This window comes from Phytophthora sojae, assembly GCF_000149755.1.
Source record: "Phytophthora sojae unplaced genomic scaffold PHYSOscaffold_8, whole genome shotgun sequence".
Lineage (NCBI taxonomy): Eukaryota > Oomycota > Peronosporomycetes > Peronosporales > Peronosporaceae > Phytophthora > Phytophthora sojae.
In genome coordinates, this window is record NW_009258122.1 from 2467729 (window position 1) to 2484925 (window position 17197).

The following is a 17197-nucleotide window of genomic DNA, read 5'->3' on the forward strand; positions in this document are numbered from 1 at the left end:
AGGATCCCCGGAGACCACGACGTACACGACGTATACTGCGGATGCATTGATGGTAGCTGGCTCGTCGCCGGGCGAGTCGGTGAAGACCGAGGTGTTCCGCTCAGAGGAGGCCGACGGCAGCATCGTGACCAAGACGATCCGCACGACGAGGCGCACCGTGAAGTCTAGCACGGGCGCGCTGGTGACGACGATCGAGGTGGAGACGACCACGGAGACCGAGTCCACGGACGGCACGACGAGCACGACGGTGGCGACGGAGACTCGCGAGGAGACGGAGACGGAGGAGAGCAGCCTCACGACGACGTCTGCGTCGGACGCTACCGCCGTGAGCGTGACGGAGCAGGCTGGCTCGTCGCCGGGCGAGTCGGTGAAGACCGAGGTGTTCCGCTCAGAGGAGGCCGACGGCAGCATCGTGACCAAGACGATCCGCACGACGAGGCGCACCGTGAAGTCTAGCACGGGCGCGCTGGTGACGACGATCGAGGTGGAGACGACCACGGAGACCGAGTCCACGGACGGCACGACGAGCACGACGGTGGCGACGGAGACTCGCGAGGAGACGGAGACGGAGGAGAGCAGCCTCACGACGACGTCTGCGTCGGACGCTACCGCCGTGAGCGTGACGGAGCAGGCTGGCTCGTCGCCGGGCGAGTCGGTGAAGACCGAGGTGTTCCGCTCAGAGGAGGCCGACGGCAGCATCGTGACCAAGACGATCCGCACGACGAGGCGCACCGTGAAGTCTAGCACGGGCGCGCTGGTGACGACGATCGAGGTGGAGACGACCACGGAGACCGAGTCCACGGACGGCACGACGAGCACGACGGTGGCGACGGAGACTCGCGAGGAGACGGAGACGGAGGAGAGCAGCCTCACGACGACGTCTGCGTCGGACGCTACCGCCGTGAGCGTGACGGAGCAGGCTGGCTCGTCGCCGGGCGAGTCGGTGAAGACCGAGGTGTTCCGCTCAGAGGAGGCCGACGGCAGCATCGTGACCAAGACGATCCGCACGACGAGGCGCACCGTGAAGTCTAGCACGGGCGCGCTGGTGACGACGATCGAGGTGGAGACGACCACGGAGACCGAGTCCACGGACGGCACGACGAGCACGACGGTGGCGACGGAGACTCGCGAGGAGACGGAGACGGAGGAGAGCAGCCTCACGACGACGTCTGCGTCGGACGCTACCGCCGTGAGCGTGACGGAGCAGGCTGGCTCGTCGCCGGGCGAGTCGGTGAAGACCGAGGTGTTCCGCTCAGAGGAGGCCGACGGCAGCATCGTGACCAAGACGATCCGCACGACGAGGCGCACCGTGAAGTCTAGCACGGGCGCGCTGGTGACGACGATCGAGGTGGAGACGACCACGGAGACCGAGTCCACGGACGGCACGACGAGCACGACGGTGGCGACGGAGACTCGCGAGGAGACGGAGACGGAGGAGAGCAGCCTCACGACGACGTCTGCGTCGGACGCTACCGCCGTGAGCGTGACGGAGCAGGCTGGTTCAAATTCACGAGATGCAATGACGGCAAGTCGAACTGCTGATGATATGGCCGCAGCATCAGTGGTCGCAGCGAGAACTGTGTCAAAGGCTGGTGGTGAAACATCTTCGAGTAGCAAGAAGGCGGTTCGGAGGTCTAAACGTGCTGGAAAGTATGTAGTGGAAGACTCTAATGTGACCTCACTTGCCACCGAGGAGAACGAGCACGCACAAACCGCTCGCGCTGCAGCTGCTTGGGGGGAAGAGCTTGAGCACGCCCGAGGCACATCCGCCGAAACCGCGAGCACGAGCAAGGGGGTGCAGATATTGGCAGTTCGTCGTGGGTACTCCATTAGAGTGGCATTCGACGAACTTGCGTGTGCTGCCCAACGTAGTGGGGCGCATAGCAATGCTGTGAGAGATGCCACTGGCTATGCGGAGTCGGGAAGGATGACCGCAGTGATTGGCGCAGGCCGAGTCGGCAAGGCTACCTTCTTAGGCGCACTGGCTGGCGAGGAGAATCAAACCAAGGGCAACATCTACTACAATGGACATGAAGCTAGCGCTCTGGTGAGACGCCGCGCCACAGGGTACTGCTGGTTTGGTGGCGAGCAAACCGTTTGGCATGGAACGACCACCGTCCACGAAGCCTTGGTCCTGAGTGCGAGTCTACGCCAAGACAGCGAGACCTCCGATAGCCGCAAGCTCGAGGCAGTTCAGTCTTGGCTGGAGCTGCTAGGACTTACCGAGCTGGCTGAGCAGCCCTTGGAGCTGTGTTCCGCCGTGGAGACCCGCCTCGTGGCAATCGGAGTCGAGCTTGCGTTCTCGCCAAGCGTGCTGCTTGTGGATGAGCCTACGACTGGTCTGGACGAGACGGGTGCGAAGCGAATTGTTCGACTGCTGCAGCAGGTGGCCTACACGGGTCGCACGGTTGTGTGCACTCTTGGCGATTCGGTGTCCTCCACCGACTTGCGAGCGTTCGATCGGCTACTACTGCTCTCGAGCCGTGGCGAGACGATCTTCCACGGAGAGAGCCGCATGCTTGTGCAGTACTTGGAAGCACTTCCCGGCGTGAAGAAATTCGGTAGTTGTGGCAAGAGCATCGCAGCATGGGCGCTTGAAAATGTGGGCGAAAGCTCCTCGAACTTGCACACGACAACGACGACAACGACGACGACGACCAGGACAGGCAAGGCGCGCTCAAGCACGAAGAAGAAAAAATACGCGAGCGGGTCCTCGATGTCGACTGGTTCAGAGACTACCAACCACGAGAAGGAGACTCGGTTCGTGCAGCTATTCCAGCGCAGCGAGGCCAAGCGCGCGTTGCTTTCGCAAATGCAGCGCGTGGGCTATCTGCGCCCCAACTCAGCAGAGAAACACGCACCGGCACTCATCCTCGCGTACAAGAGCGGAAGTCTATTGGCGTACGCAGCTTCGTGGCGAACGCAGGTGACTTTGCTCATGCGTCGCGTGGTGGTATCGTACTGGCGTAGCTTATCTTCACTCTGGACGTCTCGCTCAGTCACGGCGTCAACGACCGCGCAGTGGCAGCGCGTTAGCGTGATGGGCGTGTTCCTGGCGGTGTTGTTGTCGTTCTTGTGGCTCGTTGTCGCGGCGAGAAGTACTGAGTACGACACCTTCGACGGAGTGAACCAAGGCGCATCGCTCATCGCGTGGTCGACGCTGATGGTTGGAGCTAGCCTTGTGCTCGGCGCAGTTGCTAGGGCTAGTCGTGGAAACGCCTGGCGAGAGAATGCTTCTTGGCGCCGCGAACGCGCTTGGCAAGCGTATCCAGAGGTGGCTTACCACCTTTGCTCCAGCGTGGTGGAGCTGGTCTTCGCGTTGGCGGTCGCGTTTGTTGTGGCAGTGCTCATCTTCACACTCTTCGGCTTCTGGTCGGTCGCTGAGAGCGGCAACTTCTCGCTGTACTGGCTGACGCTCAGTGTCTTCGCTCTTGGACAAGTGTACCTAGGCCAGTGGCTTGTGAGGCTGGTGTCAAGCGCGAGTTATGCGGCTGTTGCTGGAGCTGCCATCAATTTGCTGCCGTTGTCGACCTTCGTGTGGTCCTGGAGGAGCAGTGCGCTGGGCAGCTTGGTCTCGTGGCTTATGATGCTGACTCCGCAGCATTTTGCGCTTCAAGTGCTGCAGGCGCTTGTGTTCGGTGCTGTCCCTGACTCGTGCGCTTACGACAGTGTCGAAGGAGGCGCTAGTGGTGACGACAGAGAAATCCCATGCCGCGAGCTGCGTTTGATTCCGTCAGAGGAGAACAACTTCAGCCAGCAGCAGCTCACGGTGCGCACTTACGCAGAGCTCGAATACGGCGCTGAGCGAGGCAGTGTAGCGTTTCGCCTCGTCGAGCTCGGACTTTTCCTGTTGGCTTTCCGATTCCTCGTGGTTGTGGCCCTGCAAAAGCGCCAAACCCGTGCCTAATGTGCACGCCTTGCATATTGCATACGAAAGTGAAGGAACACAGCTTAGAGTAGACAAACAGGTTTACCGCAAAATCGAAGACGCAGTTTCGTTCATTATTATGCTGTTGCGCTCGCTGTTTGGACTTGTAGGATCGCAACTGAACAGCACAGCACACCCACTGCGCATCAGCAAATACCGAGAGGATAGGAGTGCCGTCATAGCAAATATCGGCATGATTAGCTCTGCCCCCCCCCCCCCCACGAAAAATTTCCTGTAGGAATAGTGTCGCGGTTCCCTCCAAAGCTCACAGCCATTTGACCATGAGTGACGCGTTTTCGAGCTTGCCCTCCTCGATGGACAACGTGTCATTGTAGGCCACGGCGCTCGGAGGAAAGGCAGTACGCAACTCGAACGCTCGTCCTCGAGCTTCAGGAACTTGATCCTTGACGAATGTCCACACCATTGCGAGGGGGTCAGTCTTGAGGAAACGCCGCGTTAAGCGAGTTCCATCGGGTACGCGAATTTGAACTCGAGTCACATCAGGAGCCCCAGCTACGGCAGGCACAACGAAGTTATACACGGCTCTCAAGAAGGGCATATACAGCATGTTTAACAAACCATCGGGTTCTGGTGTCAACGCCACAACTGGATCCTGTGCCTCCTCCTCGTGCTTTTCTTCCTCGTCCATGTCATCGTCCGCTTCCTTCGCCTCGTCATCGTCGCTTCCCCCATTGTTATCCTGCATCGACGCGGCAATCGCTGCAGCGAGCTGATCATCTTCGGATGCATCCATAATGTTCGGCTCCGCTTCCTGCGGCAAACAGGCAAAAAGTAGGAGAATTCTGAGTGCAAGCTTAAACAGTGAAACTGACTTGGCGTGCTTATTCATGCCTTCTTTTGCTCGGTCGGCGGTGCATCGAGCGTGTGCATACAGCAGAAGTCCGACACTACAAAAAGCAACAACAAATTACAGACATCAGTTCCAGTTTTGGTGCATCCCAACAACAACGACGATAAGCGTACATTTCTCAGTCATATCCTGCGGCTCGAGGAACCCTGTCCAGCGCTGCCGGATTTCTCCTGTTCGCGGGTCAATGATCACCACGACCGGAAGCGAGTCGCGGTCAATCTGGTAGAGGCTGCAAAACTTCTTGCCGTGCTCCGACGCCCAATAGTTCTACACACACATCCAGGGTCGCGAATTCAAGAACTTTTGAGTAAGCAAGCGCCTCTCAGACCCCGAGTCGATAGCACAGCAATAGCACGAATCGGCGTACCTGCCAGAACACGAAGCCGCTGGCAACAAGATTCTGGACTACGTCGTCGCTCCACGTGTCGCGGTTCAGCATGTGGCTGGTGAACACAATCTCGTCCTGGATGTTCACCAGCAGCCACTTGCCCTCGTTCTTGGCAAGCGTGCGAGCCTACAGCGCCGCAAAACCGGTGTTGCATCAGCGTCATTGCCACCATAAGCACAAGAGACCACACTGGCAGCTACAGTACGCACGTCGGCGTAAGTTCCTTGGAACATGATGGCGGTCGGCGGCTGGAAGAGCGTGCTCAGATCGCGCGTGCGCTCGTTGTTGGCGGATCCGTTCGCGTCGTTGCTGGCCTCACCGAACGCCGCGGCGCCGGGGCCTCCGAAGGCCGTGGAGATGCTGCCGGCCGTCATCGCCGCGATGCTCTCGGCCGCGAAGTCGCGGTTCTGGTCGCGCAGGTGGCGCATGGGCCGCACTGCAGTCACACACAACAACAACAGCACCAAGCAGCAGTAACAAGCAGCAGCGTCAGTCCTGAGCGTCCTCCGGCCAAAGCCTCGGCCTCCTCGGTCCACGCACGGAGGTCCATCTCCGACTCCACGAGCCGCTGGCGCTTGGACGGGTCGGGCGCGCGCACCGCGTTGTCACTGCAGCACACAGAGAGACCCCCATAGGAGCACAGGACAGTAGGTCAGCGACCAGCAGAGTTGCCGAACGCGCGCGGACGCACGCACTCTTCTCCGTAGGCGGCGGCGATGGCTGCAGCGGTGGCTGCGTCCATGTCCGAGGACGGCGCGGTCGGCGGCGGACTGAAGCTGGAGCCGCCGGCGCGGGCCGCGGGCTGCCGCGGGGGCGCGAACGCCGTGCTGGCGCTCTGGCCGCCGCTCTCCATGAACAGGTTGACCTGCGATACCCCGCTTAGCACAGCTGCGTAGGAGGACTTCAATCCACTTTTCACTTGACTTGACTAGGTACGCACCGCCTCGGCCAGCTTCCAGTTGGTGAGCTGTACAGCGGTTTAAACACGCGGAGTTTCGGCGTTAAATCAGTTGGTCAAGTGGGCAGGATTTCTAGGACAGAGCTGCTCTGGACGATACCTCGAGGAACTGGAGCGCGCTGCCGGAGTCGGCGCCCGTGATGCTCATGAACCTGCGCAGACGGAGGGGAGGAGACGGGGAGGAAGAGGCCGTTAGGGGGGCGCAATGCGCGGGGCAGAGGGGGGGCGCCGCCACGTACGAGGCCAGCGCGTCTTGCGCGTCGGGAGCGTCCGCCATCTTTTGGCTCGGTCGAAAAAGAAAAGTGCGAGAAGGCAAGTCATTTGTACAAGTTAGTGGGTATTTCAGAGATTTGCAGATAGGTAAAATTGATGAGTAGGATAGTTGTCTCCTCCGCGTTGGCAACACTGTGTTGCAGCTATACCGGCAGTACTCAAGTTGTCTTCTGTTTCACAGATCCGCCGACCTCGTTTTATCTATAGCGAGACGTGCATGCATATCGACCATCCTTGAGCGGGGTTGCTGCTTGGAGCACGCGGCAAACCTGAAGTCTGCTCACCACGTTGAGTAAGGTGCCGGCTAATGTAGCTGGTACTTGGCTAGGTGCTGATTGAACACGGGCTGCCAGGTTGAAGCCTGGTCAGCAGCATATTGCGGTCTGGGCCAGCCCGTATATTCCATGAGGCTACGTAGCTATGGGCTACACAACCGACATTATCCTTGTCAACTTGTTCCACCAGCAAGTTACCGACTTGCAGCGTTCACACAACGGCAACTACTTTACCCATACACTGCCAGCTAAAATCTTTGTACGATCAGAACTCACGTATATTCAGTCATCCCAGTCAATACCGGACCAACCTCAGCGACACCAACGCACTTGAACGTATCCAGCGGGTCGATCTCTACCCTTGTCAAACATTGGGATCGCCATCAAACCACACTGCCCCCTACACAGCAGAGTGCCGAACTTTGTTGCGTTTATGTCGTGCGGAATCACGCGCGCTCTTACGGGGCGGCCTCCAGCTCGAGGCGGGCCAGGTGCAGCGAGCTCACGAGGCCGATGGCCGGGTGGAACGACGCGCGGATGTACTTCTCCACGGGCGGCTGCTGGCCGTACTTGTTCACGCGGGCCACGAACTTCTCGCGGATCAGGTCGAACAGCTTCTCGCGGCGCGCGATGCCGCCGCCGATCACGATCACGTCCGGGGACGTGATGAAGGTCACGTTGATGCACAGGTTGGCCAGGTAGTGCGCGATCGTGTCCCACACGGGGTCGTCGTCCGTGATGTTGGCCAGCTCGCGGCGGTCCACGCCCGTGCGCGCGGCGATGGAGCCCGAGGCCACCATGCCCTCGATGCAGTCGCCGTGGAACGGGCACACGCCCTTGAAGCCCGTCTCGACGTCCTGCGGCGCCTTGGGCACGATGATGTGGCCGCCCTCCGGGTGCATGAAGCCGTGGATGGCGCTGCCGTTCGTGCACACGCCGACGCCGACGCCCGTGCCCACCGTGATGTACACGGCGCTGCTGATATCGCCGTGGCCGCCGTACGCCACCTCGTACAGCGCCGGCGCGTTCACGTCCGTGTCGAAGCCGATGGGCACGTCCGGGAACGCGCGCTTGAACACGCCCACGACGTCCGTGTTGCCCCAGTTGGGCTTGGGCGTGCTCGTGATGTAGCCGTACGTGGGCGACTTCTTGTTGAGGTCCACGGGGCCGAACGACGCGATGCCGATCGAGTCGAACTTGCGCTCCTTGAGCCACGCCACGACGGCGCCCATGGTCTCGTCGGGCGTCGTCGTGTCCACCTCGAACTTCTCCAGGATGTTCTCCGGGTGGTCCTCGGCGATGGCCGCGACCCACGTGGTGCCGCCCACTTCGACTCCGGCGAAACGAGGCATTGTCTTGGGTTGGGTGGGTCTTGTAGTAGGTCTTGTTGTTGTGGCGCTTGCTTGGTACGAAACGAAATGCAAATGAATGGTCTGGAAACTGGTTGCTGCAACGGATAGACGCAGGAAGGTCTGGAGGGCTTGAAGATACTTTGCTCGAGTTGAAGTCGTGCTGACGTACTTGCGCCGCGACTATGTGATTCTGAAGTTGTTCCGGCTCTTTGAACTTCAAGGATGAAGTTCATAGACACGCGCGGGCTTTGATTGACAAGCATGGGGCTCACTTTGGGCAGTGCGATGTGGGAAGCGCCTGCTCTGCCAATTCAGAGCTGCCGCCGCGGAGCCGTGTATGGCAACCACATAAAGCGAAAGCTGCCTATGAAGTTGCTGCGCGGCGCGGCGCCGTGGAGAGCGTGACTTTGCAATGCTGCATCGTAGGGGAAGGTCAAGTAAACTGAAGCGTGTTAGCACCCGGTCGCGCACGACAACATGACGTAGAGGGTGTTTACAAGTGGAAACTACAAGCAGCAGCCCGCCCACGGCCACTGTACGCCACGCGGCGCTCCACCGTCGGGCCATACTGTACAATAGCGATTGTCGAGCTGCCGAATGCTGCAGCTGCTTCTCTTCGCCATGCTTCAAAGCGGTCGCGGTCGGCATTTCCGCTCCCTCTTCATCAGCTACCGTAGTGCCACGCTCCGCGAACTTCCAGCAGCGTTACCTCGTGCGGTGCAACCTGATCTTGCGGCGCCGGCTTTAGAACCCATGTGAAAAGTTCCAGATGCCGGCCGCTGTCGCATAGTCAGCCGGGTCTCGGTGCTTCCTGGCCGATTTGAGCTTGCGCTTCCACGCGGATTGCACACGCTTCCGCTCGGTGGTGGTCACTGGCCGGGCCACGGGCCCGGGGCCCGAAGCCTTGAGCGCCGAGGCCACGTTCCCTCTTTGTGACGCTTGAACTTGATCCCCCATCCGACTCGGATTCCGAGGCCGCGCGAGGAATTAAGTGACCCGCCCGAAACAGCTGCTTGAACGTTGGGACCAAGCAGCCATCGGGACGGATGTCCTGCTGGCCCGTACTTCCCCCTCAGGTGCGCCGGGCGGGGGGGTCACCTCCACGCCGCGCGCCGAGTGGATCCACTCACGACTCATTCTGGAACTTCCCAAGTCCCAAGCAAGTCCCTCACCCCCCAAGCACCAAGAAGATGCCTCGTTTCGCCGGAGTCGAAGTGGGCGGCACCACGTGGGTCGCGGCCATCTCCGAGGACCACCCGGAGAACATCCTGGAGAAGTTCGAGGTGGACACGACGACGCCCGACGAGACCATGGGCGCCGTCGTGGCGTGGCTCAAGGAGCGCAAGTTCGACTCGATCGGCATCGCGTCGTTCGGCCCCGTGGACCTCAACAAGAAGTCGCCCACGTACGGCTACATCACGAGCACGCCCAAGCCCAACTGGGGCAACACGGACGTCGTGGGCGTGTTCAAGCGCGCGTTCCCGGACGTGCCCATCGGCTTCGACACGGACGTGAACGCGCCGGCGCTGTACGAGGTGGCGTACGGCGGCCACGGCGATATCAGCAGCGCCGTGTACATCACGGTGGGCACGGGCGTCGGCGTCGGCGTGTGCACGAACGGCAGCGCCATCCACGGCTTCATGCACCCGGAGGGCGGCCACATCATCGTGCCCAAGGCGCCGCAGGACGTCGAGACGGGCTTCAAGGGCGTGTGCCCGTTCCACGGCGACTGCATCGAGGGCATGGTGGCCTCGGGCTCCATCGCCGCGCGCACGGGCGTGGACCGCCGCGAGCTGGCCAACATCACGGACGACGACCCCGTGTGGGACACGATCGCGCACTACCTGGCCAACCTGTGCATCAACGTGACCTTCATCACGTCCCCGGACGTGATCGTGATCGGCGGCGGCATCGCGCGCCGCGAGAAGCTGTTCGACCTGATCCGCGAGAAGTTCGTGGCCCGCGTGAACAAGTACGGCCAGCAGCCGCCCGTGGAGAAGTACATCCGCGCGTCGTTCCACCCGGCCATCGGCCTCGTGAGCTCGCTGCACCTGGCCCGCCTCGAGCTGGAGCAGAAGTAAATTGCGTCAAGAGAGAGAGTAGGCATGGCCGGCCGGGTTGCGTCCAGCCCTCCTCGCACTTGCAGTAGATGGTAGGCAGATGAGTGCGAAGGGGGTCGTAGTCCTGTAGTAACTAGCTCCTGGTGGCATTAATACATGCCGTGGTTTGTGTATCGAAATGGCGCGGATCTCGTCGTGACTCTTCATCTTGCTGGAGAGAGTATGCCGCGCTGGAATGAACACTGGGAGGCTGCTCTCTTTGAGCGTGCAGTAGTGCATCCATCGACAGGCCCGAAGCTCGGCGTCAACTACGTGCAGGCGAGTGCTCCCTCCACAACGGTTGAGCTGCAAACTGCGCCGTCGTCGTTGGTCGTCGGCCAGGACCTGGCCAAGCACGGCATTGCTGGCGTCGTGTGGAACTGCGTGCGTGTCATTGCTCTGGATCGCGTGCGTTCGGGATGGTGTTGCCGCTGCCCTCTTTGACTCTCTCTCTCCTCTTTCGGACATTAACAGGCGCGTGCAATGGTGTCGTTCTTCGAGGCCGAGCCGCAGCTCGTAACGCATCGACATGTACTGGAGCTGGGTGCAGGCCCAGGCGCGGTGGGGCTGGCACTCGCAAGCACGGGCGACGTATCTTCGCTGCTGCTCACGGATCTCGAGAGCGTCTTGCCGCTGACCTGCTCAAATGCTCGAGCTGCTGCGGCCCTACACGCTTCGGCGGCCTCACTCGCAGCCAGCGAACGTTTAGCTGTCCACGCGCTGTGCTGGTGTGCCGCGATTGATAAGCCCTCTGTGGGTCACACCGAGAGCTCACGTGAATACTTGTGTTGCCGTAGGGGCGAGCCTGCGGATGCTGTCATTGCCGGCCGGCAGGTCGACGTCGTGGTGGCTTCGGACTGCCTGTATGAGTCAGCTTCCCACTCCGCTTTTCTTTCAACCTTGCTGGACGTGACAACCCCCTCGAAGCCCGGACAGCAGGACGAGGAGCAACCACGACAACATCCCGTCGTGCTGCTTGCCTACAAGCAACGCCTGCCAACGTACGTACTAGATTCCCCTCGTTCACCGTTGAGCATTATGGTACTTTCCTCACCATTGTTGCAAACCCCAGCAAGGAAAAGGTCTTCTTCGAGACGGCTGCCAATCACTTCAGCATTGCTGTCTACGCTGCAGACTCGAGTCCTTCGAGCTCCAGCAATAACACTGGGGATGCTATTGAGTACAACGACGAGGCCATTTACATTTGCAAGCTCGAGCGTAAGGAGGGTGGCAAGACCGCGGTTGGAACACTACGACGATGAGCAGAGAAGACAATACATGTATGCCTCGGGCGGCAACCATATTCAAAACCTAAAACCACGCAAACGTTATACTTTTGCCTTCCTCTATCCGTCAGCCGCGCACGAGTTACAGCTTCAGGAAGCGCAGCACCTCCTTGTCAAAGCACGACTTGAGCAGCGTGTCGCCGTTCACGATTTTAGTTGTCGCCACGATGATGTCGTAGGGGCCTGTGCAAGCAGAAAACACAACCAAACGTGAGGAAAAAACAAGCTGCAGACAAGAAGACTAAAACAAAGCGAAAAACTCACAGTCAGGCTGGCGAGACAGATGACGCAGCGCAGCAATCTCCATGAAGGTCACACCACCCAGGTAGTACACGAGCAGCACCTTGCGTTCCTCGCTGCCGAAGTTGTCCAGCTTGGACGCGGCAGCAGGCGCCGCCGGGTCCTCGCTCGAATTCTTGCTTGTAGTCTGCGTGACTTCTCCCGAGGGTCCAGGTAGCTGACGCAGGCCTTCCTGCACGGCGCTCCAACCGCGCGGCTTAATCGCGCTCTCAACAATGCGCACAGACAGCGGGGCGTACCCGGCGGCGTGACTGCGACTGACATAGGCGATGTCGCGCGGATTGCGCGGATCCACATCCTCGTTGAGCAGACGGAAGGCTTTCCGAGCGAGTCCAAAACCGCTGGCCTCCGTCCACAGAGTATCGCGCCGACTGAGCAGTCCTGCCTTCTCAAGGTTGCTGAGCGCCAGCATCATCTCAAAGCCGTACGTCTGCACAAGCTCGCGACTCAGGTGCGTGTAGTTCTTGGTCTTGATGCCACCCGCGGCGACAGATTGCAGACAGAACTGGCGCAGCACGCCAAGCAGCGGCTCCTGGAAACCGATCCGCTCCTCCAGCTGCTCGAAAATCGTATCCCCCGTGAGCACGAGGTTCTCAGCGTCCTTAAGGTCACGGAAGCTCTTGGAGTCGGTCGTCTTCTTGATCAGCTCGGCCAAGTTAATGTGCTGCTGCAGCGACTGGTAGTTCTGCTTGAGGCCTGGGATGCGCTTGACGAACTCGCGGATCTCGCTGATGGAGGCGTCCCGGTTCTTGCGGAACTCGTCGTAGCGCTCGCGGATCTCGCGCGCCTGCTGCTGCAGGTTCATGCCGAGACGCTCGACGTGGTAGTCGCGCACCTCCGCGTAGAGTTTGTCGTTCGAGTTGAGCGGCACGGACACTTGGGCGGGTCGGTTGCTGTTGGCCGAGTTGGGGCCGTCATCGTCGGCGATGAGCTCGGCGTCCACGGTGATGAACCCGTGGGTGATGCCGAGGATCTCGTCGAGGAGTCCCTCGTACGTCATGGGGGAGCACATGGGGGTCACGAGGTCCACGTTCCGGTCAATGAGCACGAGCGTGTCGATCTCCGGGTCCAGCACGCCGATGGGGTTGCCGGCCACCTCCTGCTCGCGGCGGAAGTGAACCATCATCTGGTAGATGACCTTGGCCATGGTGCCCTTGTACTTGACGTGCGGGATCATGCCGAAGACGGTCTGCAGCTTGACAAGCGAGGCCGCGACCGTGTGCAGGTTGGTCTTGTCCCCGTCCACGTAGAACTCCTTGAAGCACGCGTCCAGCTCGAGCGTGAGCACGTCGTCGTCGAAGGGGATGAGGTCCAGCTTGTACTCGCCCACGCTGAGGCTGCCGAAGACGCCCTCCTTCTTGAGCACCTCGTCGCACACGAGCGTGCGGCGGCTCACGTAGTACAGGTGGAAGCGCTTCTTGGACGAGGAGGACCCGCTCGCGCCCAGGTCGCGGATGTACTTAGCCACGTAGCGCATGGCGCGCACCGACGGCCGCACGAGGAAGAGCACGAACTCGCAGCTGGTCTTGACCGTCTTGCCGAACGCGTGGAAGTCCTTCACGCCGTGGTCCTTGAGCACCGCCGTGCCGTCCACGAGCACGTGGTTCAGCGGCCCGTTCAGCTCCGGGTCCAGCACGAAGCAGATGTCCTTGCCGATCGAGTCCAGGATCGAGAACAGCTCGCGCCGCGAGTCCTCGCGCAGCACCGCCAGGTTCAGCACGCCGTTCTCCAGGGTGCACGCCTTCGACATGGTCCTAGCTGTAGCTGCGGTAGCTGCGGCGGTAGCGTCTCCCTCACCTTCCTCGTTCTCCCTGGTTTTTGCGGGCGGATATCTGTCTGTCTGTCTGTTAGATCAAGTTAATCCTCTCATTTAACCGGGTTATCCTGGTAGTGCTACGGCAGTAGTACGTACAGCCCAATAGGGATTAATTCCCGGACCGGAATATGTGTGCCCACACAAAAGGTAGGTATCGATTCAATACAAATTTCAAGTGCAACCTCCTTATATTATTGGGGAAATCCTGTTTCGGGGCCGTATTTTTGAAATAATTCTGTTTCGGGGCCGTAATGTTCAATTGTTTTCCCGGGCCTGGAGGGAATGGAGCGGCAGTGGTTCGGGTCGGCGAAGGGTGGGGTGTTTTCGAAATCTGCTGGGTTATCAGCATGTCATACGCGGCACCTTCCACAACGAACAACATTGCAGAGAACATGGGGCTGCCTATGGGGTTAAAGGCCTGTCATCGCCACAATTGGAGACCACTGGGGATAGCAAAATTATCATCCATCAGCAGCAGAAGCGGCGACCACCAAAGGCTAAACACCTCACTCAGCTATACTGGCAAAGTCGGCGGGTTGCGGATCAACTGTCCGTGATCAGCTGGCAGCATCACATACGCGATTTCAACAAGATGGCCGATGCGCTCGCCAACCTGGCGATGAATACACGGCGTAGCATGCAATGTAAACCCACTCGAGTCATCGGCTCCGACTCGATCTGGGAAGATCTTCATGCCTACGCAGCCAGTGACGTGGGGCACTGGCTGGAGCACATCAGCGATGAGAACGCTTCGGGGTTCGGGGCCTTCACACCTTAACGGTTGGGGGCAGCCCTGAGTGTGTAGCCACTAGGGGTAATAAAGCAGGGAGATCGGTTAGAGACGACCTCCGTCAAGGTCATCGATGTCGTTAGCCACGAAGTTAAGTGACAACAATGTACCTCAATGCCAAAACAAAACACGAAGTTAAGTGACAACAATGTACCTCAATGCCAAAACAAAACATCAATTGAAGCGTTATTCTTGGAACATACCTTGATTTGGAAAATACCTCCGTCAAGGTCATCGATGTCGTTAGCCACGAAGTTAAGTGACAACAATGTACCTCAATGCCAAAACAAAACAAAACAAAAATCAATTGAAGCGTTATTCTTGGAACATACCTTGATTTGGAAAATACCCATAACGTACCCTGTAGCCCAAGTGTATCCTGTTGCCAATGTGCACTCTGTCATGTATCGTGTTTCCCAACTGTAGCCTAAGTGTACCCTGTAGCCTAAGTGTAGCCTGCAGCCTAGTGTAGCCCGTAACTGTGCCATACAAGCTTACGATGGCATAACACCGCCTCGCATAGCAGTCTCGGGATCTTTCTGGTGCTTCTTCCGTTGCTTTCGTGGCTCTCGCACGTTTGGAAGCGGGCAACCCATTACCTTGTAGCAGGTAGCAACAGGTAAGCAACAGATCCGCTTTCTATTCAGCATTCAGTATCCATACACTGCATGTTAATACCGTACAGCTGAAAGGGAGACGTACCCGCGCGACATAGGTAACCACTGCAAATTCAAGCATCTCCTTATTACGTTAGACGCGCCCACAGGTGAAGCCATCGCAATTGACTTCCTGCATGGCCACTAAAGACCACCAATCGTTGTGACATAACCAGTAAGCTACTGGTAGTACCGGTAGCAGGGTATGCTAAGTACGATGGTTTACCGAGCCAAAAGAGCGACAATGCCCCCGTTTAAGCAGCGCCGCGCCCCGACACCTGACGGAGAGAGAGAGAGCTCCGCCGTTAGCCACCGCGACCACAGCGAGCGTGTGTTTGCGCCGCCAGCTTCCTCTGTGAATGAAGGACGAAGGTGCTAATGGTTGTTTGTGTAGCACAGCTGGGTTCTATTGTTTACATGTCTCCAAGCGATGGGCTAGCGACTGGAGGGGAACGAAGTGCGCGTGGCGTCGATAGAAGAGCTTCGAGTTGCCTCTACTAATGAAAGACCGCCCGAAGCGCGTTTACCGGACGATCGGAGAAGCGTGTTCAGATACGGAAGAAGAACAGGAGCAATGGAACCGCTGAGAAGGCTTCCGATATCGATAACCGCCTCGAAGGGTGCCGCTATAGATGGATCAAAGCCTCATGCGATTCAGCGCAATATTCTCCGCGTGTTACGTACATCCCCGTTTGGCTACACTAGGCTACAGGCTACACTTAGGTTACGGGCTACACTTAGGCTACAGAGTACGATTGGGAGATAGGTAACACTTGGAAAACAAGATACGTTACTGTTAACACATTGGCAGCAGGATACATTTGGGCTACAGGGTACGTTACATATATTTTACAAATCAAGGTATGTTCCAAGAATAACGCTTCAATTGAACATTACGGCCCCGAAACAGAATTATTTCAAAAATACGGCCCCGAAACAGGATTTCCCCTTTTTTCAGCGATTGACATGTTAAGCGGTAGCGCCGCTACCGCTGCTCGACGCCGGCTGCGGCCGGCGGCATGCCTGGCGCGCGGCGTGGCGTCCAGTGCCGCCGCAGACGCCCCAGAGGAGGAAGGCGTGCTCACGCGCGAGTTCATCTACGCGTCGCTCTACGCCAAGGAGGCCGGCTACTTCACGACGGCGCAGCGCGAGGTGCTGCACGCGCCAGCGCAGGGCATCGACTTCGGCAACCTCTGGGGCGCCGGCGAGTACCGCAACGTCGTCGCGCAGCTGTACAAGGAGAGCCCCGAGGCGTGGCTCACGCCCGTGGAGGTCTTCGCGCCGCACTACTCGCAGGCGCTGGCGCGCTACATGCTCAGCTCGCCCTTCCTGCGCCAGGACCAGCTCGAGATCTTCGAGATCGGCGGTGGCTCCGGGTCCAACGCGCTGCACATTCTCGACTTCCTGCAGCAGCAGGCGCCCGACGTGTACGCCAAGACCAAGTACACGCTCATCGAGATCAGCCCCGTGATGGCCGAGCGGCAGCGCAAGCGCGTCGAGGCCGCGCACCCGCAGCAGTGCACGGTGCTCAACCAGGACATCCTGACCTTCGCGGACACGCACGCGCCCGTCAACTCGCAGTGCTTCTTCCTGGCGCTCGAGGTGCTGGACAACCTGCCGCACGACAAGGTCACGCTGCAGAACGGCAAGTGGTTCGAGACCGTCGTGCTGATGCAGCAGCAGGGCGAGAGTGAGACCGACGCGACGCCGCTGCTGCGCGAGGCCACGCGCCCCGTCAAGGACATGCTCATCCGCCAGACGCTGCGCTACTTTGGGTGCGAGCTGCCGCTGCGCGTGTCGTACAAGAACAACAGTGGGCTGGCCCAACGCGTGCGCCGCATGCTGGGCAAGGACGACCCAGTGCTCCACTCAGCCTTCGTCCCCACGGGCGCCATGCAGCTGCTGAACACGCTGCGCACGGCCTTCCCGAAGCACCACTTGATCGCAGCCGATTTCGACTCCCTACCGGCGCCCAACCTGGACGACAAGTCGCCGATCAAAGCTATCGAGCACCCGCTAAGCCCCACGGCGACGTCGTCCGGCACGCTTTTCGCTGGCAACGCACCCCTTGTCGCGTCGAAGGTTACAGGTGAGGATGACAACGTGCACGGCTTAGTCTGCAACTAGTATTAAACAGCTAGCTGACTTGTGACCACTTACCTATTAATGCGTAGGTGAGACCAAGGACCACGACACGTACTTGGT

General features: G+C 59.4%; 9 protein-coding genes across 9 annotated transcripts; 5 read left to right on the forward strand and 4 right to left on the reverse strand.

Annotated features, from left to right (window-relative positions):
* Positions 1-1903: 1903 nt before the first annotated feature.
* On the forward strand, positions 1904-2476 carry PHYSODRAFT_425453 (hypothetical protein; the record flags this gene model as incomplete). The annotated part of the gene is made up of 1 exon (XM_009535540.1): positions 1904-2476. A coding segment is annotated over one exon (573 nt), but the record flags the coding sequence as incomplete, so codon positions are not given.
* A 564-nt stretch (positions 2477-3040) lies between these two features.
* PHYSODRAFT_361736 (hypothetical protein) lies at positions 3041-4004 on the forward strand (the record flags this gene model as incomplete). Its single annotated transcript, XM_009535541.1, has 1 exon — positions 3041-4004. The coding sequence occupies one exon, from the start codon at positions 3041-3043 to the stop codon at positions 3905-3907; it is 867 nt and encodes a 288-aa protein (XP_009533836.1). The 3' UTR covers positions 3908-4004.
* A 189-nt stretch (positions 4005-4193) lies between these two features.
* Positions 4194-6422, reverse strand: PHYSODRAFT_352438 (hypothetical protein; the record flags this gene model as incomplete). The annotated part of the gene is made up of 11 exons (XM_009535542.1): positions 4194-4441; positions 4508-4700; positions 4781-4836; positions 4913-5066; positions 5167-5313; positions 5397-5623; positions 5728-5795; positions 5883-6052; positions 6128-6154; positions 6246-6297; positions 6385-6422. The coding sequence occupies 11 exons, from the start codon at positions 6420-6422 to the stop codon at positions 4194-4196; spliced, it is 1380 nt and encodes a 459-aa protein (XP_009533837.1).
* Positions 6423-7151: 729 nt separating this feature from the next.
* On the reverse strand, positions 7152-8045 carry PHYSODRAFT_304734 (hypothetical protein; the record flags this gene model as incomplete). Its single annotated transcript, XM_009535543.1, has 1 exon — positions 7152-8045. The coding sequence occupies one exon, from the start codon at positions 8043-8045 to the stop codon at positions 7152-7154; it is 894 nt and encodes a 297-aa protein (XP_009533838.1).
* A 744-nt stretch (positions 8046-8789) lies between these two features.
* Positions 8790-9182, reverse strand: PHYSODRAFT_337857 (hypothetical protein; the record flags this gene model as incomplete). The annotated part of the gene is made up of 2 exons (XM_009535544.1): positions 8790-8948; positions 9111-9182. The coding sequence occupies 2 exons, from the start codon at positions 9180-9182 to the stop codon at positions 8790-8792; spliced, it is 231 nt and encodes a 76-aa protein (XP_009533839.1).
* A 16-nt stretch (positions 9183-9198) lies between these two features.
* PHYSODRAFT_287162 (hypothetical protein) lies at positions 9199-10281 on the forward strand. The gene has a single exon (XM_009535545.1). The coding sequence runs from the start codon at positions 9236-9238 to the stop codon at positions 10124-10126; it is 891 nt and encodes a 296-aa protein (XP_009533840.1). The 5' UTR covers positions 9199-9235; the 3' UTR covers positions 10127-10281.
* Positions 10282-10327: 46 nt separating this feature from the next.
* On the forward strand, positions 10328-11366 carry PHYSODRAFT_318021 (hypothetical protein; the record flags this gene model as incomplete). Its single annotated transcript, XM_009535546.1, has 5 exons — positions 10328-10528; positions 10619-10872; positions 10942-11145; positions 11217-11284; positions 11338-11366. 5 exons carry the CDS (start codon positions 10328-10330, stop codon positions 11364-11366), a joined length of 756 nt encoding a protein of 251 aa, XP_009533841.1.
* A 52-nt stretch (positions 11367-11418) lies between these two features.
* On the reverse strand, positions 11419-13480 carry PHYSODRAFT_563867 (hypothetical protein; the record flags this gene model as incomplete). Its single annotated transcript, XM_009535547.1, has 2 exons — positions 11419-11613; positions 11695-13480. 2 exons carry the CDS (start codon positions 13478-13480, stop codon positions 11513-11515), a joined length of 1887 nt encoding a protein of 628 aa, XP_009533842.1. The 3' UTR covers positions 11419-11512.
* A 2478-nt stretch (positions 13481-15958) lies between these two features.
* PHYSODRAFT_318014 (hypothetical protein) lies at positions 15959-17119 on the forward strand (the record flags this gene model as incomplete). Its single annotated transcript, XM_009535548.1, has 1 exon — positions 15959-17119. One exon carries the CDS (start codon positions 15959-15961, stop codon positions 17117-17119), a length of 1161 nt encoding a protein of 386 aa, XP_009533843.1.
* Positions 17120-17197: the final 78 nt, after the last annotated feature.

Excerpts from the sequence above, each read along its gene's own strand:
- PHYSODRAFT_287162 (XM_009535545.1), top strand. The coding sequence starts at position 9,236 with ATGCCTCGTTTCGCCGGAGTCGAAGTGGGCGGCACCACGTGGGTCGCG.